The sequence below is a fragment of the Callithrix jacchus genome, chromosome 18, assembly GCF_049354715.1.
Source record: "Callithrix jacchus isolate 240 chromosome 18, calJac240_pri, whole genome shotgun sequence".
Classification (NCBI taxonomy): Eukaryota; Metazoa; Chordata; class Mammalia; order Primates; family Cebidae; genus Callithrix; species Callithrix jacchus.
Genome location: NC_133519.1, coordinates 52125082 through 52152764, shown reverse-complemented (window position 1 = coordinate 52152764; position 27683 = coordinate 52125082). Strand labels below are relative to the sequence as shown.

The following is a 27683-nucleotide window of genomic DNA, read 5'->3' as shown; positions in this document are numbered from 1 at the left end:
GTTTAATCATTTCCAAAGCTTTCTGTTTCTTCAAAGAGCTCAGCATTGTGTAGTTTGTTCTTGGTGTGACTCCAAGCTTATGCATTAAAAAAGAAGATTTGTAATGTAGGATATTGTGGTGTGAGTTACGTAACAAAATAGATTTTTTTTTGTACAAAGACAAATTGTACACATTTAAGAAATGTCCATTAAAGACATGAATAATTATGCTTATGTGCAGTGATAATTTGGGATTTTATCCTGCTAAATATTCTCAGAATTGTTTATATGCTTTAGAACTCATGAGATGAAATGTCCTTACTATTCACATTGAATAGTACTAGATGATTCCATACAGCACAAAAAATGGAAATGTGTGTTTGAAATTCATCATTACATCCCTAAGAATAGTTGCTTAGTTTATTAACTTCTTGACTTAAACCTTGGGCATACAGAGGTAGACAGTGTCCACTTGGGCATATTTAGGCCCTTGGACCAACCTTTTATGTGCAAGTCACTATTACCTACTCTGTTGAGGGAACATGTTGTCTTCCTGGGTCCAAAAGGGGGCGGATTCTCTAGGGGAGGAACTTCCCAGTGACATGCCCTACCTGCCTTCCCACAAGTCTCGATCCGGGAGACTTGATGGTCTGTTTAACTTGGGCGCCCGTGGGAAAAGGATCAAAGTCAATCACTCCAGCAGAGGTTTAAAGGAACCCTTTTCATTGGCCAGGAAAGTTGGAGGAGGTAGGAATTCCTCCAAGGTTAAAAGTCCCTCTCCCCACACCCGGCCAGATTCCGTATTTGGGTCCCCTTCCACAATCTTCGTGGAAGCTTTCTCTCTCATCTTTTTCTCTCTCCTTTTTTCTCTCTTTCTCTCTGCCTAAATAAATCACTTTCTGCAAAAACTTTTTGGGTCCAGTATTTACTTGTGAGCACACTAAGCCCAGCACAGACCCCTCTCCCATTCTTGGGTGACTGAGGGACCAAGAGCCTGGAAGAACAGCCCAAGAAGCAAGCTGCTCCCTGCACCCCCAAAACCCGGTCACACTGTAATGATATATTAACAAAAGAAATCTATGAAAAAATTGTGACTAACCAGAAATGGTTTGAATTCCTTATAAGATTATATGAAAGAGTACTTATATTCCTACCCAGGAATGGTTATCAACTCAAATCTTTACTTGCAATTATGGAATGATGATCTTGAATGGAGGGGAAGCAGACTAGCAGAAAAGTACCTTGTATTACTTTATTTTTATTTGGAGACACTGCTCCTTAACATTTTTTGACACAACAACAACAAAAAAACAATTAGCAATAACGAAGACAAGAACTTAGTACCTGCAGCCTCATTAAGGAAGGCTTTCTCCTCAATGTAACCATATATAATGGGAGATTTCATTGCACAAATTTAATTTTAAAAAGTCAGTTGTGGGATTTCCCTTCTTTTTCTGATCTCTGATTTCACTCACAAAACTATTCTCTCAGGGCCTGGTGTTAGCTGTGCCTGCTAAGGGCAATTATCCAAAACCCAGCCAGCATCTAGAGCAGGACCCTGAGTTCTGGGTCTCCAGGATCCCCTTCCCCACGGGCCTTGCTTACTACATTTTAGAAGATCAGAATGTTCTAATTTCTGATCTAATTACCAGAATACCAGGTAGTTTTATGCTTTCTTATAAAGTTAAAACACTGAGTATATAATTTATGGTACTGCCATTAGGAAAAGGCATTAACAACACTAGGTATGGTATGATGACATTTATGAAAATAAAAAGATATGCATAAGTTATTTATGGAAACACTAGGAAAAGGACTAAAAGAACACACAACACTGAAGAAATATCCCTGAGAGAAGTGAAATTTAATGAGATGAAATGGATTTTTTCCTATTTTCATAATTAAAAATATATATACAATTTTAAATTAGAATATATAAAGCAAATGCTATGCAAAACAAAATGCCATAAATACAAAAGTAATTTTTAAATTTCAGTTATAAAATGTGTCTTTAAACATCAGAAACTCTTAAAAAGCACCATGCCTATTTGTACGCTTAAATATGAGCGCTGTTTTAAGACGCTCTCACCATATAGTGTTTTGAATGCTTTATCTCTCAGATATAAGTGTAGGTAATATCATTAAACAAACCAAATTCAGTATTAATAAACTATATTTGTTTCAGAATTGAAAAATGCTTTAATCTTTCAAGGCAAAATCAATATGAAAACTGTAAAATCAACCCAGATTCTGATGTTGAGAATATACAGCTGGAAACACTAAAAATAAAAACAATGGCCTGAAGCATTTTTGTACAGTTCATTCTTCTAAGCTTCTGGCCAAAAGAAAATACTTTTTACCTTATTACTATAAGCAATAAAGTTCCCAGGAAAATGGAGGAATGGTATTGGGTAGATTTTAATTTTATTTAGAGGAAGGCTTCTGGCATTCTTTTTCTTGTTGTTCATTTGCAAAAATACAATGATTATTTAAAGGAGATTTGTTTTGATTCAATTGTTTATTACTGAATGTTATATTACTGAATGGGTCCCAGATGTCACTTTGTTTTTGGAGTAATGAAGCTATGCAAAAATCCTTACTCAAGCCACATTGATTATTTTCATACATGGAAGATTATTTTAACAAAAGACAACAAGCTCTATTTTAAAGTTAACCATAAAATTCTCATCTTAAATAAAATAAGCTGCTTTAAAATATGTATGTATATGTATATATAGATGTATTCATCTTTACACATTAACATGTACAAAAATATATATGCATATCTTAACAATTCTATATCTACATCTAAATCTGTGTTCATTTCTTTGCATGCCTTAAATAGGGGGAAAAAACAATGGATTCAAAAGCATGAAAAGTTACTGTTAACTGTATATAATATCAGGAATTATTAACATCCTTAAAACATTTACTCATGTACTGTGCAAACAGGAACTCCCTTATTTAGACACACATTCATTTAATTAAAAATCATTGTTATATATAGAGAGACTAGATATGTAGACTTTTTTTAAGGTCAGCTTTTATCATGTACCCTTTGGTGAGAAGAGTTTTAGACTCTATCTAAAAGGTTAAAGCAGAAAGATAATTCCAATGTCCAGAGAATTATAACAAGTAAAGTCACCAAGGCATGGAAAGAAAATAAGATGAGGATATCCGAGGTTTCAAAGCATATTTCACTATTTTGAGGAGTAATCCTATTAGAAATGTTTAATATTGCTCTAAATATTTAAGAATTATCTTCATGAAAGAAGAGAATTTCAACAGCACTATAGCTTAATTACAAGTCAATTTTGTAATCTTTCTACATTGGTGCTGTCATATTTTATTTTCACCAGAAGAGTTACAAGGGATTTTTTGCAAGAATCACTTTTATTTTAATCCAAAGACGGAATAAGGGTAATTTAACTCAGTGCAGAGTGGACAATAATTCAAGTATTCGAAATTGCACATGAGCCTCCTCGGATAATTTTTGTTCTCTATGCACTCCCTATTCTTACCTTTATCTTTAGTCTTAGACCTACGTTTGATTTCATACATAATGTGGTATAGTGGAAGGAACATGTACTTTGGAGTCTGAAGGTAAGAAACTCAGTTTTATTATTTAATAGCTATGTTATTGTTATGGACTTGATTGTGTCTCCCATCTAAGTCATATGGTGAAGTCCTAACCCACAGTACCTTAGAATGTGACTGTGTTTGGATGGAGGTTCTTTAAAAAGTATTTAAGGGTAGATGAGGTCATATGGGCGAGCCTGAATCTACTCTGACTGGTGTACTGATAAGAAGAGAAACACCAGGAAGGTGAAAACACACACCTTAAAGGACATGTGGGGATACAAATAAAGCAGTCATCTCTGAGCAAGAAGAGAGGCCTCAGAGAAACCAACCCTATTGACACCTTGATCTTGGACTTCCAACATCTGGACTGTGAGAACAAAATTTTCCAGTGATAAAGCCACACAGTCTGATATTTTGTTATGGCAGCATTAGCTTACTAAGAGAATGTTCTTGAAGAAGGTCATATAACACTATTGAGTTTTAATTTCCTTAGCTATTTATGAATTGTGTAGAATAATTGATTGTATTAATGACAATGTAAAATAATCTAAAGGATGGAAATTATGTACATATTCATATATCTTAGTTCTTTCTTGTGTGTTTATGCTCTCATTTCCAACTCCAATTATTACTTGTTAAACTCATTCACACCAATTGTTCATTGTATGGAACTAAGAAAAGGCAGAGAAAGTGGAAAAAAAATTTTTTTTTCCTTTTCTGTTGGTTGTTGGTTCACTCTAAGGATAGTTTATTTTGCTGTGCAGAAGCTCCTAAGTTTAATTAGATCCCATTTGTCTATTTTGGCTTTTGTTACCATTGCTTTTGCTGTTTTAGTCATAAAGGCCTTGCCTATGCCTATGTCCTGAATGGTATTGCCTAGGTTTTCTTCTAGAGTTTTTATGGTGTTAGGTCTTATGTTTACATGAAAATCAAAACTAATTAGAACAATCCTATCAATGTACACTCATATGTCTAACAGTTTCCCTTTGGTTTAAAAATGAATGAAACTGCTTTGTCTGTTTGTTTTTGTTTTTGAGCTGGAATCTTGCCCTTTTTCCCAGGCTGGAGTGTCGTGGCACGATCTTAGCTGACTGCGACCTCTGATTCCCTGGTCAAGTGATTCTCCTGCCTCAGCGCTTAACTGGGAGCACCACGATGCTCAGCTAATTTTTTGTATTTTTAGTAGAGACAGGGTTTCACCATGTTGGCCAGAATGAACCTGATCTCCTCACCTTGTGATCTACTCACCTAGGCCCCCCGAAGTGCTGGGATTACAGGCATGAGCCACCATGCCCAGCCATGAATGAAATAGTTTTTAAAGAGTTTACTGGCCAGATACTGTTATCATTATTTTATGATAGATCTTACTTATAGTAACTCGAGTGGACTACTCTGGCTCTCTACAAGTAACTAGTCTAAATGATAGATGATATTATCTCTATTTTACCTATTAAGTTACTGAAGCACATATTAAATAGTTACCCTATTTTTTCTTATAAAGTAAGTAGTATATTTGAAGTTTCTGGGACCTAAGCTCTTAGCTACTAGACTATGTCTAAATTTCTGATAAACAGAATTAGATTTGGGTCCTAATCAAAGTAAAAATCAAATACTAAAAATAAAATTTTGCTAAAAAAAAAATAATTAAGCGCCTAAATAATTATGTTCCAAAACACAACAAAACTGGAGAGGATATGGAGCAAGAGAAACTCTTTCATTACTTTGGGACAGCAAAACGATACAACCACTTTGCCAGACAATTTCTGGTTGTTTCTTATGAAGAGAAACATAGGCTTACCATATGATCTGGAAATCTCACTATTACTTATTTACCTAAAAGAGCTGAAAACATCAAAACCTACATACAAATAAACTTGAAGCTTTATTCAAATTGACAAAAATTGAACACAATCAAGATGTCCTTCAATAGATGAATGGGTAAAACACAACTGTGAGTACATTTATACAATGGATTTTATACAGCAACAAAAATAGGTGAGCTATCAAGCCATAAAAAGATACAAAAAAATTATATGTTATTATATACAATAAACGTTCCTGAAAGCCTGCATACTGTATACTTTTAACTATACTGTATTCTGAGAAAAGCAATTAAGATATTTGTTGCCAGAGAGTTGGTGGGTGGGGCAGAAAGATGGATGCTTCAGGTAGGGAAACAATCTTGTATGATTCTGTAATGGTGGCTACATGGTATTATGCACTGATAAAACACATGAACTGTACACAAAAAAGAGTAAATCTTAACAACTGTGGACCTTAGTTAATAATAATGCAACAGTATTGGTTCATTATTGTAAGGAATGTACCATGCTAATGAAATATGCCAATTATAAAGTGGGGGAGGAGGACAGGGAGATTACAGAGGGGCAAAGAGTATATAGGAACTCTCTATGCTTTTTCTGCAATTATTATACACCTTAAACAGCAATAAAAATAATCAATTGACAAAAATATAAAAATTGTATTTCATTGGTGAATGTCAAAGATAATTTCTAATATTACATATTACTTTTTGCACCAAAATTCAACAAAAAGGTATTTTGTATTTTGGACACTTCATTTTTTTATATCTAGGCCAACGTATTTATTTGGTAGGCTACTGTAAACAATTGATCTTGTGGTTATTTTTCTAAAACAGCATTATGTTAGATTTAAAATAAAATTATGACTCCTACAAGTTGTCTTTGCCTCTGCAAGTTTATAAGCTGTATACTTTCAAAGAAATAATAACTACTCTCAAATACTGGAGGTGACTTGTTCCAAATCGCTCCTTCTCTCTGTGGACTACACTTCATACACATGAGCTTGTTAAGATTATGAAATGCTTAATTTCATGGAAAGGTGCTCATCAACTTACAATGGTGACACATCTCAGTAAACTCATCATAAACTGAAAAATTGTTAGTCAAGCCATCATTAAGTTAGAGATTCTCTTATATGTAAAAGAGATAAACAATTGCTTTCACGTGGAAAAGTCTTATACTTGTAGTTCTAAATGCCTGTACTTGAAAAGAAAATATAATACTGTCTCATGGTCAGTAGCAACAATATTTCCAGACTGATACGTATGTGTGCTCACTGATATACCAAAATGCCAGTTCAGCATAATCAAATGTTCACTTGTTTTCAAATGTATTTTTTACAATCGAATATACAAATAAATGATTTATATATTTATATATATGTGTGTACATATATATATATAAACTGTATGATTACTTTATAATTAGTTAATTTAGGCATTTATTTTGTAATTTTAATTCTGAATATGTATGTTTTTACATAAAATACAAGATTATTTTTATAAGAGATGAAAGCATTTTAGTTCTATGACTAGGTTTAATGATATTGCAAATTATCGTATGTTTTCATAATAATTTAAAACAAAAATTAACACAGCATTTTAATTCTCCACCTACTTACAGTTATAGCATTCCTTTTCTTTTTTTTTTTTTGAGACGGAGTTTCGCTCTTGTTACCCAGGCTGGAGTGCAATGGCGCGATCTCGGCTCACCGCAACCTCCGCCCCCTGGGTTCAGGCAATTCTCCTGCCTCGGCCTCCTGAGTAGCTGGGATTACAGGCACGCACCACCGTGCCCAGCTAATTTTTTGTAATTTTTAGTAGAGACGGGGTTTCACCATGTTGACCAGGATGCTTGATCTGTTGACCTCGTGATCCACCTGCCTCGGCCTCCCAAAGTGCTGGAATTACAGGCTTGAGCCACTGCGCCCGGCCATATAGCATTCCTTTTCATTTCACTTCCTCCCTTATTCCACAGATATCAAGGCCCTTATTATTACATTGCCAGTTACGCCTTTTTTCTTGTATGCGTAAACTACCTATTTTGTTCCATAGTTACTGTTAATTGTCTGAGTTTGCAAAGTCTACTCAATTGCTAAAAATAATTAACAAATTAATAAATGTAGCTTTAGAGGTTGATGCCAATTTGTTTAAATTTTTTATTTTTAATTGTGGGTACATAATAGGCTGTTTAAATTTTTTATTTTTAATTGTTGTGGATACATATAGGTGTATATATTTATGGGGTACTCAACATATTTTGATACAGGCATGCAATGATTAATAATCACATTATGGAAAATGGAGTATCCATTCCCTCAAGCATTTATCCATTGTGTTAAAAACTATTCAGTTATTCTTTTAGTTATTTTAAAATTTACAATTACACTATTTTGACTATAGCCACCCTACTGTGCTATCAAATACTAAGTATTACTAATTCTATGAAACTATTCTTTTTTTTATTGCATTTTAGGTTTTGGGGTACATGTGAAGAACATGCAAGATTGTTGCATAGGTACACACATGGCAGTGTGATTTGCTGCCTTCCTCCCCATCAACTATATCTGGCATTTCTATGAAACTGTTAACCATCCCTACCTCACCCCCATTCCCCACTACCCTTCCCAGCCTCTGGTAACCATCCTTCTACTCTATGTCATGTGTTCAATTGTTTTGATTTTCAGATCCCACAAAATAAGTGAGTCAGGCAATGCCTTTCTTTCTGTGCCTGGCTTATTTGACTTAATATAATGACCAACAATTACATCTATAAGTTATCTTTTGCTGCAGAATAAATGATCTCAAGCTTAATGGCAATATACAACTGTTTTCTTAGCTCATAATTCCAGGGAATGGTAATTTAGGCTTTCATTATCTGGGACAATCTGCTGTTTCATGTGAGCTCATGAATATGTCTGTAGTAATGAGCAGTAGCTGTTTAATTTTTAAACAGTTTCATTGAGATATTATCCATATATCTTACAATTCCTGCATTCAAAGTATATAGCACAATCATTCTTGGGATGTTCACAGAGTTTTACAATGGTCACCAAAGTATATTTTAGAACATTTTTATCACACAAAGTAGACACTCCAAAACCTTTCATAGTCATTTCCCATTTCTCCCTCCACATGACACCAGCCTCTTCTCTCCCAACTCCGGAGCCAGGTAATCACTTATCAATTATTTTTTAATATATAGTATACTGAGCTATTCTGGAAACATTTTTAAATATTTATCCTATCTATTTGTGATAATATATTCTTTGGCCAACACCCCTTGTCTCTAACTGCTTATGACTTTGATAACTACCATCTTACTCTCTGCTTCCATGAGATCAACTTTTTTAGATTTCACATGGCAAATTATATATTTCATAAAGGGTGAATATCCAAAATTTATAAAGAACTCAAACAACTCAATGGCAACCAACTGACAACCCTAGTAAAAAATGGGCAAAAGATAAGAAGAGACAGTCCTCAAAGGAAGACACACAAATGCCCAACAGTCATATGAAAAAAGCTCAGCATCATTAACCATCAGAAAATTTCAAATGAAAACCATGGTAAGATATCACCTCACATCTGTTAGAATGGCTATTAGCAAAAAGACAAAAAAAAAAAAATGATTGGTGACAACGTACTTACACACTGCTGCTGGGAATATAAAGAAAGACAGCCACTATGGAAAACAATACAGAGGTCACTCAGAAGACTAAAAATAGAACTACCATATGATGCAGTAATTCCTCTACTGGGTACATAAGCAAAGGAAGTGAAACCAATGTTATCAATATGTCAGAGAAATATCTGTTCTCCCATATTTGCTGAAGCATTACTCGTAATAGCCAATGTGTGAAATCAATCTAAGTATTCATCAACAGATAAATGAATAAACAAAATGTGGTATATAAACACAATGGAATACCATTCAGCCATAAAGAAGAACAAAATCTTTTTATTTTTGAGAGTATGGATGAACCTGAAGAACATTATTTAAATCAAAGAATCCAGATGCATAAATATATGTACTGCAGTGGCTATTTTAATTGGCTGATTCCTGGTTTTGGTGACAGAAATTAAAGGACCATCTGTCATCCATCTTGCAATAAGCTAAGTTTTTTCATTTAGTGGCAGTGGCAAATATCTAATGGGAGCATTTTTAACCCAAAGTGGAAGTCGTTTTCATGCATCTTCATAGAACACACTTGCAAACTCTTCCAATGAACAGAGCCATTCACAAGGCCAGCCCAAATTTAAGTAGTGAAGAATCTACTTTCTAATAAGAGGAGCTACAACATATTATAGTCATCTTACGGTTATAAAATTATTATCTCTTTCTTATTGATGAGACCACTGAAATTTAGAGAGATTATATAACTCAAGTATGTGAAATTATATAACTTAAGTATGCCACCTAGTTAGTGGTAGAGCCAGGATTCACACCTAGTTTTTATTGGTTTCAAATTTTGTTTCCCAGTCATCAAGAAGAACAAATTACTTGTCATTCTTCTGTCACTCTCTTAATTATTGAAGAAAACAATTGTTAATATGTCTATTTTTTTAGAAAATTGATGAAATGCATATCACATAATTTAGATATTAGGGTAGCAGCGAATATAACTATTGTAGTATTTCCACATCTATCAATATTAGGCAATATAGAAACAAAATCAGTAAGAAAAGAAAGTAAAATATAATTGCTATTTAGCTTTTGTAAGTAAGTTTTATATATATAATTATATATATATGTACTGGATAGGTTTACACAGTGGGGGGCTCACTAACCAAGTGGAAGTTGGCGAGGAACACAAGCGATAATCATGAGGCCAGCAACTCATGAGCATGAGCTGAAGTTTGTAGTCTCTAAATGCAGGAAAGGCCTCTCTTTTTAAAAATTTTTCTGATTAACTATATCAGACCCCCCCAGGATGATATATCTTTCAAAAGACTTAAAGTAAACTAAGTAATAACTTTAATTAGAGCTGAAAAATTCCTTCACAGCAGCACCGAGATTAGTGTGTGACTGAATCACTGGGAGGTGTGTATATGCTTGTTGTGTAGCCTCTTCCAGCTCTCACAAGAGTGCATCTCTTGCTTCCTACCCTATATGAAAACACAGTAGAAAGAGAATTCTGAAAGACGTAGTGTAGCCTACCCACGTTGGTTCAGCACAAAGCCTACACATTCCACATTGTGGCAAATCAGCATTCATGCACATCACCCTAAAGCATACTTAATTTCTAAATACAGACAATAATTAACTCTTGCTTTTGTAAGCACCATACAGCTACCCCACATACAATTTAAAACACCTCAACACCTTTCTCATAAAAATAAAAACACACAAGTATTTCCTTTTAACACATTGTAATTCAAACACTAAGATATAAAGTTAATCATTAATAACACATTTTATATAATAGATCCAAAAAGTATTTAAGCACGCATACGTAAATAGAAACACAGAGAAGTAATTATACACACATTTATATTAAAATAAAGAATAAATAATCCTAACTATGCTACTATTTGGTCTGCAATGGGTTACATGGTCATAGTTATTATTTATTGCTTTTTTTCCCCCGGTAACACATTTTATATTTTACTTCTTGCTAGCAAGCACCTCGGACCGTTGTTCTCTGCCTGAAAGCAACCTGAAGCTTCATTCTTGAAACATGTGGATTACTGGAAGTCCTGAATAGAGTTTTTAGAGTTTCCATTGATTTTAATCACAGGACCAGGTAGTAATAGCAGATACCCTAAGAGATCTTCTGTATTCCAGACATACTCTTACATATCTCAAATGCATAGTAAAAAAAAACAATTTATCCTTGGAAATAATGGATTAATCATCCCAGCCAGTACAGTAAATTCTTTCTTTACTTGTCTATTCAGAGGGATGTGGATAATGAAAATGAACAGGATTCAGTCAGGATTTTCAGCTCAACAGACTCATTCTTCCAAATAAGTCCTTTAATCAGTGGAACCTAAAGTCACATGGACGGGAGCACATTTTTGCTGGTGAAATACTTGCAACAACAGTGAGAGGAACCACTCCCATTTTCAACTCGATTCCTGGCCCTGTGAGTCTTTGCTGTGGGAGAAAAAGCATCATGTGCTGGATGGCGATTTAGAGGCTGTGCTGCTTCCTGGATGACACTGCCCCAGACACAGAAGATCATGCACCTAGCTCATCTGTCTCCAATGTTTTTGGCACCAGGGACCAGTTTCCTGGACAATTTTTCCACACACAGGCTTGGGAGAGTGGAGGGCTGGGAGGGAGAATGGTGTCAGGGTAAAACTGTTCCACCTGAGAAATCAGGCATTACTCAGATCTCACAGGGACTTTGCAACCTAAATCCCTCTCATGCAGTTAACAGTAGGGTTTGTTCTCCTGTGAGAATCCACTGCTGGAGCTGATCTGGTCAGAGGGAGAGCTCAGGAGGTAATACCCACTCACCCACCCAGGAACTGTTCCCAGTTCCTGAAAGTCCATGGACTGGTACGGGGTCACAGCCTGAGGACTGGGAATTTTGACCTCACTGATTTCGTAACTTGATACTTCAAATACCTCTTTTGCTATTCTGGCAAACTGGATGTTTCAGGATGGTGAAAAGCACAGCAAGAGGAAGAAATTGTGGATCGTGAGCCTGTTGTCATCATTCCTTTATTGTGAAGTGATTTCGTTGGTCAGAAGCAGTACTGTGTGAAATATCATGACATTGGGTATGACACTCATGGTACTTTGGAATAACTGATTTCCAGAGCAAGTGGATATTCCTATAAAAATAAAATTCTGGCTGTGTGCAGTGTATCACAGTGTACTGTATACAAAGTACTGTAATCCCAGTACTTTGGGAGGCTGAGGCGGGCAGATTGTCTGAGCTCAGGAAATCAAGACCAGCCTGGCCAACATGGTGAAGCCCTATCTCTACTGAAAAGAAAAATACAAAAAATTAGCCAGGCATGGTGGCACGCACCTGTAATCCTAGCTATTCAGGAGGCTGAGGCAGGAGTGTCACTTGAACCTGGGAGGTAGAGGTTGCAGTGAGCTGAGGTCACACCACTGCATTCCAGCTTGGGCAATGAAGTGACACTCTGTCTCAAAATTTGAAAAAAAGAAAATGCTGCCCAACGTGTAATGAAAGTACTCTAATGTGATCAACCTGCCATCTGATATTTGTCTAATCACTCCAGGGGATGTATTACAACAGGACTTACCACCAGGCTCTCTTGTCGGAATACTGAACATTCAGCAGGGGCTATTGATAGGTCAGCCTTGACAAGTGCCTAGGTCAATCCTGAAAGTCAATTTTACTGAGCTGTGCTGAGCTTCCAGCTTGACTACCCTTGCCATTTTGTTCATGAGTCAATGGGCAATGACAGAAATAGCTGAAAGATGCTAGAAATAGGCTGATCGCACACTTGGTTATTAAAACCCACCTCTTCTTATCTTCTTGTGATAATTCACATGGAACACAAATATATTCATATCCTGAGTCCAATCAAAGAGGACTGTTTACATATCCTCCCCGACAACTTTTTTCACCAATACTTTAATTGTATGCTTTTAAGTCCCTGAGTATTCAGCCAAAATATTAGCCACATCCCATGAATTGATATAAACTTGGCCATTTGGCTGTGCATCCTTCTAGATGACAATGAGCATAAAAGCTGTCCTTACTTAAGTTCTGCATACTTGGATGATTTTCCTTCATCTCTGTCCTTCAGCAAGGTGGTAGTAAGGACCTGCAGTGCTGCAGCTGCCAGATTTGGTGTGGTGCCTATATTATGCAGAAGTTTCCACAGATTTGGCTTAAGTTTTTTGTTGTTGTTTCTCGGTCAATTTCTTTTTATTTTTCATTTTATTTTATTTTTTATGTATTTATTTTCAGTCAGAGTCTCACATTGTAACCTGGGCTGGAGTGCAGTGGCGCAATCTTGGCTCATTGCAACCTCCACCTCCTGGGTTCACGCAATCCTCCTGCCTCAGCCTCCCGAGTAGTTGGTACTACAGGCGCACACCACTATGCCCAGCTAACGTTCTGTATTTTTAGTAGAGACGGCATTTTACTATGTTGGTTAGACCAATTTTGAACTCCTGACCTCATGATCCACCTGGCTCAGCCTCCCAAAGTGCTGGGATTACAGGCGTGAGCCACTGCGCCCGGCCCTCTGTCAATGTATTACAAGGACGTTACCGTGGTGCCAGAGGTTCAAGCTGAGAAGACTGAGATAATGCATCAGAAGTAGGAGCTATGGACATCTGGACCATGGCCTCAAATTGCTTGCATTTTTTTCCTTGTTTCTGCTCAAACTCCATCTCATACGTACCTCTTTTATTTGATATTTGATAACAGACTGTTGTAATGTGTGTTCAACTTCATGACTTGATGTATCAGATAAATCCCATTTCATGATGGGTAGTTTAGATTGCATAACTTGTTGACCTATAATTAAGCATTAACTTTCTACTGAGACCCAGGAGCAAGTCATAAGTTAACTCTCAAAAGGAGCCTACTTATCTCCATATGATTATTTGGCTTTACTCCAAAACTCCAAGGGTCTCAGATACAATGTATCTATAGGCAATCTGCCCATGGCTCCAAGCAATGGTGCTATCTGCCAACAATACTTAAAGTACCATTTAGGTTTGCTGGCTTACATGGCTCAAGTGGCAAGCAGCTCAGCCAGTGCCCACGGGGTTTGGTCTGCTTTTGATCTTCCCTTCCTGACTGTCTGCCTGGAGACAGGAAGCTTCAGCCCAGTGATGAGTATTCATTTGATATTAACACATCATGTCTCATTGATGTAAGCAGAAATAAATATTTAAGTATTTTTACTTGTAACCATTATTACACATTCATCTGTTCCTGTCCTCTAGCAAACTTGATGTTCCTAGAATGCAAAGGATGGTTCTTTATTACTTACAGTTCACCAACATCTAAGATTAATGCCTAGTGTATAGTAGGTATTTTAATAAATTTACTGAATTAATCTGAGTTTAATATATATTTCTGCTAATACTATCTGCATACATAGATTGCTCAGGTATACATGCACATATGAACACACACACAAATAGAGTAATTCACACAGAGAAAATAGATAAATGTTTGAGGTGACAGATACCCCATTTACCCGATGTGATTATTATGCATTGTATGCCAGTATCAAAGTTTCTCATGTATCCCATACACGCCACACTATGTACCTACCAAAAATAAAATAAATAATATTCTGATGAAAAATATTGAGTGATCTATACATTTAGTGTCTCTAAAGGTGTGTCAAAAATGATCAATTTTGTCCAAGGTCCTAATAGCTGAAAATATTTTAAATCTTATTAACTAACTCTATTTCAGCTATATATCTGCTACCAATGCTATATTTGTTTTTTTTTTAATCTTATTCTATCTACTTATCAAAAGCCACACGTAGGAAATCATACATGATCACTGTGTCCTAATTGAGCTAAGGTCATGTCAAAACCACAAGGTTATACATTAGCAGTTTCTCATGAACATATTTTAGATGATTAATATAATTAGTCTGAGTAATTATGGGATTGATACATTCACAGATTGGTCTAATTAGCCTTTGAACAGACTGATGTGTCAATTGAAGAGCTAATAAATTCTCTGGCTGTTCTCCATTCACCTTTTAGACTTGGTTTCATTAACATCCAAGCTTCTGGCAAAGTAACTAGGCAAAAGGTTAAAGCTTAGCCTATCAATTTTCAATAATCACACTGCCTTAATGAAGGTTTATTTTTCTGGAGTACTTGATTCTTTTTGTTTAAATATATGTGTTGTGAAGCTTAGGACAATGATCAGAATTTTCTCATGTATTTTAAGATGCTAGTACCATTAGAAGGCTTTGATTAAATTGCCCCTACATTATAAATGAATAATTCAAAAAATCCTAGAAATATAAAATACATGAATAAATCAATAATTTTAGTTTTCTGTCACCTAGAAATTTCATGTATGATTTACCAACAAACTTCTTTTGATTTGATAATGTTGACTTTTCTAAAATCTTCATATTAGTCTAATTCTATTCATGGACAGTATAACAGATAAAAGATTATCTCAATTATTTTCATGTCTTTGTAAGTAAATTAAGATACCTTCAATAAAATAATACTAGATATAATATTAAGTGTACAAATTCTGACATTGTTTACATTTCTCAGAAAAGAAAATCTACCTATATTGTATATATGTTGGTTTAAATTTTTAACATTTTAGCTATAATGTATATGGAAATCTCCTTGACAGTAAGTTAAGGCCATTTATTATGCTAAATCTAATAAGGCACAGTTCTCAGTTCAAGCAGGAAATGAAAACTATTAAAGCATAACTTTCTAATTACAATGCAAATCTGATATATTATCAGAGCTTATTCACTATGGTGTGAGTAATACAGATTTTTATTCATTCCTGTATTTCCTTAGGTCTGACTAACTTGTATTTATTCTTAAGAAACATTCTCATGACAACTTATATAAACTGTTGAATTATAAGATTTAATTTCAGAAAATATTGATTATAAATCATACACTGATTTTAAATTCAGAAAAAAAAGTTTTAATGCTACAGGAGTTTGTCTCTTCTACTGCAGAAGTAAATTGAAGTAGCCAAATAGCATGTTTAATAGAATTCTCATTAGCAATTTTGGAACTTGTTTTTCTCATGGATACAGTATTACCATCCAAAACCTTAATTCTGCCCCCCCACACACATAAAACATGATTTTCTTTCCTCTAACAACTTCAAAACTTCTCTTTTTCTCCAGTATTTTCTGAAGCTTCTCTTACTTAAACCATAACAATGTTTTGACTTCTGGCCAAACTTCTGATTATGCATTTAAAAAATTATGTTCATTACATCAGAATTTGAGTCAGGTGAAACTAAGTGAATGTGTTTAATCTGCCACCTTTAAGTGGAAGTCTTATGTATATTTACTATTCTGATATGTATAAAAAGTTCAGGCTAAGACTTCAATTAAAAACATTTTTATAATGTAGAAAATAACAATTTTATGGAATAAAAAAACTTTTAAGCCACGTCACCCAACCAAGGTAGAAATCATTGTCGTTCACTGCTGGATACATTGGCTACACAGCCTTATCCTATTTAATTTGCCTAACAAAGTTAAAAGTTGCCATTCAGAAGACTTCATGGCTGACATTATTCATGATGGTGAGGTAGCAGAATATGTCATTTGTTTTACATAGGCCAAGCAGTGTTATGGATAATGAAGAATTATGTTAATAGCAAAGTCAACAAAATGGACATTGCACTCAAAGAGTGAAGAAATTTATGTACCACCAAACCATCATTTTGATAAAGTTAATTTTCCTAGCGGAGTCATTTGTGTTTACTAAATTATGTGTCTTAAAATTGAGGTTTCTAATAAAACTAATCCAATACAGTGTGCGATATTTTCTGAGAAATAAGCAGGTTTTAAAAACTAAAAAATAATAAATTTACATAATATTGAACTATAAACTAAAAATGCTAGTACAGACAGTTTACAGTTTATTTACAATGTTTAATGCAACAAATTGTACCACTTATAAATCTTTATTTAGTGAGATTCAGTAATAAATTTTAATTTGCTATGAATGCTTGCAATTGTATATCACAAATATGCTCCTTGTTTTTCTAATTTCTAAGGCATTCATATTAGATAATATGTATTAATAAATACCTCAGAATTTATGAGTATTTATTACCCTAATGGTATCAAAAAATTTAATTGTCAAGAACGTTTTCTTCTTATTTAAATTTTCAATGGAATCTTTATGGGCCAAAGTGAGAGAGTCACCACTTTTCTGGCTCCTATTAGGCATTATGAAAAAGTAAAATGTTTCTCTCTGACTTGCTATTACTCTCCCGATTAAGAGAAAAGCAATTAAATACATGTAATAGAAATAGTTTAAGGTATAAAAATGATAAGCATAGAAGATTAAAGCCTTTCAAAGTCTTTAAATAAGTGTGATAAAAATATTCAAAGTAACAACTGAAAGCCAAACTTTACTTATAAAAGCAATAAATTATGAAACAACATATGGTGAAACTGAAGACTAATATAAAGACAAATTCTAAAATATTTATGTAGAAATCCTGGAAGTTAAAAATATCAGTACTGAAGGAAAGTAAACACAAAACTGAACAACAGAAAGTGAATTAATGAAAGTGATAATATTACAGTGTTTATAAATGCTTTGACATGAAAATAAAGTACTTTAAAATATCAGGGTATGATACACACACAATTGTGAAGAGTAAACCACTCTGGGAAGTGAAGCGAAATTATAAATTATGCTACAGCAGGCATCTAGATGTAATAGAGTGGGATTAGTGTGGTTCCTGAGAGTAATGGTCAATTCCCAGGTGTTAACTTTCTAAATATGCTTTACAATTAATTTACATAAAAATATTGCAAAGTGAAGAAAATAGTACAACAATAAATCAATCCTAGATAAGTTTTATCCACAAGTTATTTTATAGTTATTTATTAACCAACATATTATGCTTATTTAAAATATACCAGGTTAGTTCTTCATGACTTCTGAATTAAAACACTGGGGAAAGTGAGTGGGAAATTATAAAGAAAATATTAAAGGCAAATGAAAAGAACAGAAAGACACTAATGCAAAAATAGAAGTATAATTTATGATAAAGGACACATTAATTAGTAGAGACGAGAGACACTGAATGACAATCTTTCAACACATTAGATTCCTAATAAAGATCAAAATTACACCTTAAAGTGAATTAAATTGTTAAAAATGAAAATCTTCACATTAAATATTTACAATTTAGGATGTAGTTATGATCTATGTACAGGAAAGAATGTGCTAGAAAAATTCAAAATGGTTTCAAAATTATATAAAGGATAATTAATAAATATGACTACATTATAATTTAAAATATTTTTGTGAAAAAAAAATTATTAAAAAATATATTAGTTTAGAAAGACTACAAAAATATTTCCAACCTATGTAACCAAAAATATTAATGCCAAAGATATACATTAAATATGTACAAATTTAAAAAAAAATCAATAACCCAACTGAAAAAATTTTTTAGTTGACAGAAAGTTTACAGAAGAGATCAGCTCAACAGTCGGAAAACAAATAAAAGGATAATCAATCTCAATGATAATCAGAAAGGTTTAAATTAAAAGCATTATGTGATGCCATTATATACGTACAATCCTAACTTTAAATAAAAAGCCTGACAATACAAATTTCTAATGAAATGTAAAGCAAAGGGGATTCCCATTTACTATCAACATATAAATAGAAAATGTTACAGACTCGGTGATTTTGGGTTAAAATTCGGCAATGCCCAGTAAGGTTGAAGATTCCCTTAGTAATGTCCCAAAATTTATATTCCCAGGGGATATACCCTAGAATTACTCTTATGCAAACAGATACATATGACAACGTTCATAAAAGCAACTTGTAGGAAAAAAGCAACTTAAATGCCTCTCAGTATCAAAATGCATATCTAATTGAATATACATTAAAGGGAACATTATAGAGCACTTACCTTGGCCTGCTGTTTCTCTCTGCTGCCTAGGATCAATTGTTCCTTCCTTCCTTTTCTTCCAAAATGATAGTGACAGCTGGTCTATGTATCCATAGAGCAAAATCAAAACATGCATACTGGTGTGGACTAACCCAGCTGCCCTTGGGCATTCACTTACCTTCTATTCTCTCAAGTTCCGATGAATTAAATACATCTCCAATCATTAATAATGGAGTTTCCCTGTGGGTAACAAAATACAGAAATAATTAGCAATATTTTTATGGGCTGTCTTTAAATAATAAATAAGTTTTTTTTCAATTGACCTTTCATTTTTACATAAACTAGAAATGACACAAGCAAAGACTTGCCTGCAACTGTTTCTCCCTCTACAATTCCAAGCAACAATGCTGATTATTTCCATAGGTGGCATATTTTAAAAACTTAACAATTGTCTAAACATGAATATAAAAATGCTCTGACTTTTATGTACCTAAGATGATAAAGAACTGTGTAAAGAAACAAGTGTAAAAATATAAGTAAATAATCAAGAGAAAAATAAAATTTTGAAAGACTGATTTAAATAACGAACACATGAATGGCATCAAAAGAAGGATGGATAAATTTCTTACGTGAAAGAAAGTTCTGGTAGCTCAGCTCATGCTACCAGCCCAATTCCCATACCAGCCAAGGGCAAGCTAGGCACAATACAGTGAGGAGTGTTTGAGCGAGCGTGCGTTCTGGCCACTGTCCACAGCCAGGTGTGTTGGCTGTGGTAGGGAGGGCAGCTCCAGGCATCGGTACAGAAGTATTCTAACAGACGAAGCAAAAATGACATACAGAGAAAGATAGAAAAGAGAAAAAAATCCCGCCGGGCGCGGTGTCTCAAGCCTGTAATCCCAGCACTTTGGGAGGCCGAGTTGGGTGGATCACGAGCTCAAGAGATCGAGACCAACCTATTCAACATGGTGAAACCCCGTCTCTACTAAAAATACAAAAAATTAGCTGGGCATGGTGGCGCGTGCCTGTAATCCCAGCTACTCGGGAGGCTGAGGCAGGAGAATTGCCTGAACCCAGGAGGCGGAGATTGCGGTGAGCCGAGATCGCGCCATGGCACTCCAGCCTGGGTAACAAGAGTGAAACTCCGTCTCAAAAAAAAAAAAAAAAAGAGAGAGAAAAAAACCTTATTAAGAAATGTACTTACTAAATATACTAGTAGATATTAAAAATTGTGGTTGTAGGAGCTCTGGAAAAGTACTAATAGAGAAATATACGTTTATACCCAGAATTAGAGAAATATTTTTAAAAAACACACACACATAAAACATGCATAGAGTGCCAAAGTGAAAAGACAAAAGAAAAACAGACAAATAAATAAAAAGCAAATAAAATACAGATTAAAATTTGAGCAAAAAATAAATGTGCTGGAGGGGACTCAAGATGGCGCTGTGAGAAAAACCCAGGATTGGAGCCCGCGTTGAATCCGCAAACGGTGAGTCAGTGCTGCATTTCCAGACTGATCTTTGTTGCCCACAGAACGGGGAAACTCCCAAGTATAAAAAGACACGGGACGCCAGGCAGTAGGTCTGCCTGGCGAAGCCGGCAGCCAGGGCGGCGGCGGCCGGCCCTACCCAGCAATCCCCACAGGGCGCGCTTGTCCGGGTGCCTTGTTGAACCGGCAGCCTGAGACTTGAGAGGGCTGGACTTGAGACTGAACGAGACTTGCACAGTAGCCCAGCCCAGGGGATTGCAGGTACAGATCGTTTGGGATACCCAGTGGGACAAACAAAACCGCGATTTCAAACTATCCCGGGCAGACGGTCCGAGACGCTCTGTGGGGGAGGGGCGTCCACCACTACGGAGGCAACCTGCCCCAACTGAGATACACGCCCACTGCTGACGCAGCCAGCCGTTGCCGAGGCAACCCGTCCCTACTGAGATACACGCCCACTGCTGACGCAGCCTGCCGTTGCTGAGGCAACACGCTACAACGAAGAGACTCCGCCGCAGGGCGTGGCGGAGACCACAGCAGAGCCGGCAGGAACAGCGCGAATCACACAACAGCAGGGCGGAGCCTCGGCAGCCAAACAGTGGCTAGTCTGCCTTCTAGCTGGGCAGGACACCTGATCGGACATCCAAAAATAAAGCCCAAACCCCTCAACACAGAGCATTTGAGAAAAAAAAAAAAGGGTTGTTTCATGAGCTGTGTTGCAGCAGAATCAAACATAGCAGCCTAACAGCCCTGAATGAACAACAGAGTGCACAGCTCAGAAATTAAACCCCTATAAAGTACAAACTGTCTCCTCAAGCAGCTCCCTGACGCCTCTATATCCAAAAGACTGTCATTAGGCAGGCATCATCCTGGGACAAAGAGAGCAGAAAAAGAAACTGGTAGCATCCCTCGCTGTGCCACGGCTACTAGAGGTGCACCCCAGACAAGCAGGGTCTGGAGTGGACCTCAACAGTCGTACAGCGAAGGGGCTAGACTGGTAGAAGGAAAACCAAGCAACAGAAATACTTCATCATCAACATTCTGGGTGTCCACTCAGAGACCCAAACGAAAAGTCAGCAACTACGCAGACGACCAGCGGACAAATCCACAAAGATGGGAAGAAACCAGCGCAAAAAGGAGGAAAACACCCGAAACCAGAACACATCGCCTCCTAGAAAGGACCAAAACTCCTCACCAGCAAGGGAACAAAGCTGGACGGAGAATGACTGTGACGAAATGACGGAATTAGACTTCAGAAGATGGATAATGAGAAACTTTTGTGAGCTAAAAGATCATGTATTAAATCAATGCAAAGAAACTAAGAACCTTGAAAAAAGATTTGAAAAAAGATTCGAGGAAATGATAACAAGAATGGATACCTTAGAGAGGAATATGAATGAATTAAAGGAGCTGAAAAACACAATACGAGAACTTCGCGAAGCAAACGCAAGTTTCAATAGCCGAATTGACCAAGCAGAAGAAAGAATATCTGAAGTCGAAGACCAACTCAATGAAATAAAACGAGAAACCAAGATAAGAGAAAAAAGCGCAAAAAGGAATGAACAAAGTCTCCAAGAAATGTGGGACTATGTGAAAAGACCTAACCTACGTTTGATAGGTGTACCAGAAGGGGACGAAGAGAATGAATCCAAGCTGGAAAATACTCTTCAGGACATCATCCAGGAAAATTTCCCCCACCTAGCAAGACAAGCCAACACTCAATTGCAGGAAATACAGAGAACACCACAAAGATATTCCGCAAGAAGAGCAACCCCAAGGCACATAATCGTCAGATTCAACAGGGTTGAAATAAAGGAGAGAATACTAAGGGCAGCCAGAGAGAAAGGTCGGGTCACCCACAAAGGGAAGCCCATCAGACTCACAGCAGATCTCTCGGCAGAAACACTACAAGCCAGAAGAGAGTGGGGGCCAATATTCAACATTCTTAAAGAAAAGAACTTTCAACCCAGAATTTCATATCCAGCCAAACTGAGCTTCAGAAGTGAAGGAAGAATAAAATCCTTTGCGAACAAGCAAGTACTCAGACATTTTGTCACCACCAGGCCTGCTTTACAAGAGCTCCTAAAAGAGGCACTACACATAGAAAGGATCAATCAGTACCAGCCATTCCAAAATCACACTGAATGCTAAAGAGCTTCAACATAATGAAGAATCTACAACAACTAACAGGCAAAACAGCCACTTAGCATCAAAATGGCAGTATCAAATTCACACATAACAATATTAACCCTAAATGTAAATGGACTAAATGCACCAATCAAAAGACACAGACTGGCAAATTGGATAAAAATCCAAAACCCATCAGTGTGCTGTATCCAGGAAACCCATCTCACATGCAAGGATACACAAAGGCTCAAAATAAAGGGATGGAGGAAGATTTACCAAGCTAATGGAAAGCAAACAAAAAAAAAAAAAAAAAAAAAAAAAAAAAAAAAAAGCAGGAATTGCAATTCTCATCTCTGATAAAATAGACTTTAAAGCAACAAAGATCAAAAGAGACAAAGAAGGCCATTACATAATGGTAAAAGGATCGATACAACAAGAAGAGCTAACGATCCTAAACATATATGGACCCAACACAGGAGCACCCAGATACATAAGGCAAGTTCTTAATGACTTACAGAAGGACTTAGACTCCCACACAATAATAGTGGGAGACTTTAACACTCCACTGTCAATACTAGACAGATCAACCAGACAGAAAATCAACAAGGATACCCAGGGCTTGAACTCAGACCTGGAGCAAGCAAACCTGGTGGACATATACAGAACTCTCCACCCCAAATCCACAGAATACACATTCTTCTCAGCACCACATCACACCTACTCTAAAATTGACCACATAGTTGGAAGTAAAGCACTGCTCAACAAATGCAAAACAACTGAAATCATAACAAACAGCCTCTCAGACCATAGTGCAATCAAGTTAGAACTCAGAATTCAGAAACTGACCCAGAACCGCACAGCTTCATGGAAACTGAACAACTGGCTCTTGAATGTTGACTGGGTAAACAACAAAATGAAGGCAGAAATAAAGAAGTTCTTCGAAACCAATGAGAATGAAGACACAACGTGCCAGAACCTCTGGGACACATTTAAAGCAGTCTCTAGAGGAAAGTATATAGCAATAAGTGCCCATATGAGGAGAATGGAGAGATCCAAAATTGACACCCTATCGTCAAAATTGAAAGAGCTAGAGGAGCAAGATCAAAAAAACTCAAAACCCAGCAGAAGACAAGAAATTACTAAGATCAGAGCTGAGCTGAAGGAGATTGAGACACGAAAAACCCTTCAAAAAATCAATAAATCCAAGAGCTGGTTTTTTGAAAAGATCAACAAAATAGACAGACCACTAGCCAGATTGATTAAAAAGAAAAGAGAGAACAACCAAATAGATGCAATAAAAAATGATAAAGGGGAAATCACCACAGATTCCACAGAAATTCAAACCATCATCAGAGAATATTACAAACAACTCTATGCACATAAACTAGTAAACCTGGAAGAAATGGATAAATTCCTGGACTCCTGTGTCCTCCCAAGCCTAAACCAGGAGGAAGCTGAAACAATGAATAGACCAATAACAAGGTCTGAAGTTGAGGCAGCAATTAAGAGCCTACCTCACAAAAAAAGCCCAGGTCCAGACTGGTTCACAGCCGAATTCTACCAGACACACAAGGAGGAGCTGGTACCATTCCTTCTAAAACTATTTCAAACAATCCAAAAAGAGGGAATCCTTCCCAAATCATTTTATGAGACCAACATCATCCTGATACCAAAACCCGGCAGAGACCCAACGAGAAAAGAAAACTTCAGGCCAATATCCATGATGAACATAGATGCAAAAATCTTCAATAAAATATTGGCAAGCCGATTGCAACAGCAAATCAAAAAACTTATTCATCATGATCAAGTAGGATTCATCCCAGGGATGCAAGGCTGGTTCAACATACGCAAGTCTATCAACGTAATTCACCACATAAACAGAACCAAAAACAAAAACCACATGATTATCTCAATTGACGCAGAGAAGGCATTTGACAAAATTCAACAGCCCTTTATGCTAAAAACCCTCAATAAACTCGGTATTGATGGAACGTATCTCAAAGTAATAAAAGCTATTTATGACAAACCAACAGCCAATATCATACTGAATGGGCAAAAACTGGAAGCATTCCCTTTGAAATCTGGTACTAGACAAGGATGCCCTCTCTCACCACTCCTATTCAATATAGTACTGGAAGTTCTAGCCAGAGCAATCAGGCAAGAAAAAGAAATAAAGGGTATTCAAATAGGAAAGGTGGAAGCCAAATTGTCTCTATTTGCAGACGACATGATAGTATACCTAGAAGACCCCATCGCCTCAGCCCAAAAACTCCTGAAACTGATAAACAACTTCAGCAAAGTCTCAGGATATAAAATCAATGTGCAAAAATCACAAGCATTCGTCTACACCAATAACAGACTTAAAGAAAGCCAAATCAAGAGCGAACTGCCATTCGCAATTGCTACAAAAAGAATAAAATACCTTGGAATACAACTCACAAGGAACGTAAGGGACCTCTTCAAGGAGAACTACAAACCACTGCTCAACGAAATCAGAGAGGACACAAACAGATGGAGAAACATTCCATGTTCATGGTTAGGAAGAATTAATATCGTGAAAATGGCTATACTGCCCAAAGTAATTTACAGAATCAATGCTATCCCCATCAAGCTACCATTGACTTTCTTCACAGAACTGGAAAAAACCACCATGAACTTCATATGGAACCAAAAGAGAGCCCGCATAGCCAAGTCAATTCTAAGCAAAAAGAACACAGCGGGGGGCATCACACTACCGGATTTCAAACTATACTACAAGGCTACAGTAATCAAAACAGCATGGTACTGGTACCAAAACAGAGATATAGACCAATGGAACAAAACAGAGGCACCGGAGGCAACACAACATACATACAACTATACAATCTTTGATAAACCTGACAAAAACAAGCAATGGGGCAAGGATTCCATGTTTAACAAATGGTGTTGGGAAAACTGGCTAGCCATGTGCAGAAAGCAGAAACTGGACCCCTTCCTGACACCTTACACTAAAATTAACTCCAGATGGATTAAAGACTTAAACATAAGACATGGCACCATAAAAACCCTAGAAGAAAATCTAGGCAAAACCATCCAGGACATAGGAGTAGGCAAGGACTTCATGAACAAAACACCAAGAGCATTGGCAACAAAAGCCAAAATAGACAAATGGGACCTAATCAAACTCCACAGCTTCTGCACGGCAAAAGAAACAGTCACTAGAGTGGATCGGCAACCAACAGAATGGGAAAAAATTTTCGCAGTCTACCCATCTGACAAAGGGCTGATATCCAGAATTTACAAACAACTCAAGCAGATTTACAGGAAAAAAACAAACAAGCCCATTCAAAAGTGGGCAAAGGATATGAACAGATACTTTACGAAAGAAGACATATATGAGGCCAACAATCATATGAAAAAATGCTCATCGTCACTGGTCATCAGAGAGATGCAAATCAAAACCACATTGAGATACCATCTCACGCCAGTTAGAATGGCGATCATTAAAAAATCTGGAGACAACAGATGCTGGAGAGGATGTGGAGAAAAAGGAACACTTTTACACTGTTGGTGGGAGTGTAAATTAGTTCAACCATTGTGGAAGACAGTGTGGCGATTCCTCAAGGCCTTAGAAATAGAAATCCCATTTGACCCAGCAATCTCATTACTGGGTATATATCCAAAAGACTATAAATCGTTCTACTATAAGGACACATGTACACGAATGTTCATTGCAGCACTGTTTACAATAGCAAAGACCTGGAATCAACCCAAATGCCCATTGATAATAGACTGGATTGGAAAAATGTGGCACATATACACCATGGAATATTATGCAGCAATCAGAAATGATGAGTTTGTGTCGTTTGTAGGGACATGGATGAATCTGGAAAACATCATCCTCAGCAAACTGACACAAGAACAGAAAATGAAACACCGCATATTCTCACTCATAGGTGGGTGATGAAAAATGAGAACACATGGACACAGAAAGGGGAGTACTAAACACTGGGGTCTATTGGGGGGAAAAGGGGAGGGCCAGTGGGAGGGGGAGGTTGGGAGGGATAGCCTGGGGAGAAATGCCAAATGTGGGTGAAGGGGAGAAGAAAAGCAAAGCACACTGCCATGTGTGTACCTACGCAACTGTCTTGCATGCTCTGCTCATGTACTCCAAAACCTATAATCCAATAAAAAATTAAAAAAAAAAAAAATAAATAAATAAATAAATAAATGTGCTGTAAATGCTGGTTTCTGAAAACAGGATTAGCTACAAACAACCATAAATCACACTGACATCAGTTTTATATATAAAAATATTTGATATAATATTTCAATGTATTTAACAAAAATAACTTTGGATTAAAATTTAACCAACTAGATTAAATTGTCTTCAAATAAGGTGGATTATATGATATTCTCAGACACTGTACTCCTGAGAAGGGTTACCACATAAGTTTTCACATTTACATGTATTTGGAGGAATAATGAAAGGAACAGCTATACAAATACAGCAACAGTACATGAGATTAGGAAAATGCAAATCATAACCCCAAAAAATACCATTTCACACCAATGAGAATGGCTATTAATAAACGGTCAAAAAATAACAGATGTTGGCAAGGCTGAGGAGAATAGGGAATGCTTATACATTGCTGGTAGGAGTGTAAAATTAGTTCAGCCATGTGGAAAGCAGTGTGGCAATTCCTCAAATAATTTACAACAGAATTAGCATTTGAGGCAACAGTCCCATTTTTGGGTATATCCTCAAAGGAATATAAATCATTGTATTATCAAGACATAACGCACACATACGTTCATTAAAGTACTATTCACAATAAGAAAGACATGTAATCTACCTAAATTCCCACCAACAGCAGACTGAATTAAGAAAATACGGTACATATACATCAAAGAATACTATGCAGCCATAATGAGAATGAGATTATGTTCTCTGCAGCAACAAGGATGGAGCTGGAGGTCATTATCCTTAGCAAACTAATCCAAGAACAGAAAACCAGACACTGCATATTCTCACCTACAAGAGGGAGTTAAGCAACAAGAACACACAGGGACTAGAAGGAGAGTAACAGACTGGGGCCTAGGTGAGGTTGAGGGGTGGGAGAAGGGAAAGAGGATCAGAAAAAATACGTAT

General features: G+C 36.4%; 1 protein-coding gene across 6 annotated transcripts in view; it reads right to left on the bottom strand.

Moving 5' to 3' along the window:
• The window catches only part of LOC118149217 (uncharacterized), a 468469-nt gene that overhangs the window by 278419 nt on the left and 162367 nt on the right, over window positions 1-27683 (bottom strand). For 3 of the 6 annotated variants that reach the window (XR_013529253.1, XM_078355342.1, XM_078355344.1), the window contains 2 exons: window positions 19115-19176; window positions 18958-19038 (listed from right to left, as the gene is read on the bottom strand). Coding sequence is in view for 4 of the 6 variants with exons in the window: in XM_078355342.1 (XP_078211468.1) it covers window positions 18958-19038; window positions 19115-19176 (143 nt within the window). In the remaining 2 variants the exon portion in view is untranslated. Of the gene's footprint in view, window positions 1-18476; window positions 19177-27683 lie in introns of those variants that run through there. The other 3 variants (XM_054247750.2, XR_013529252.1, XM_078355345.1) reach the window with 3 other exon arrangements.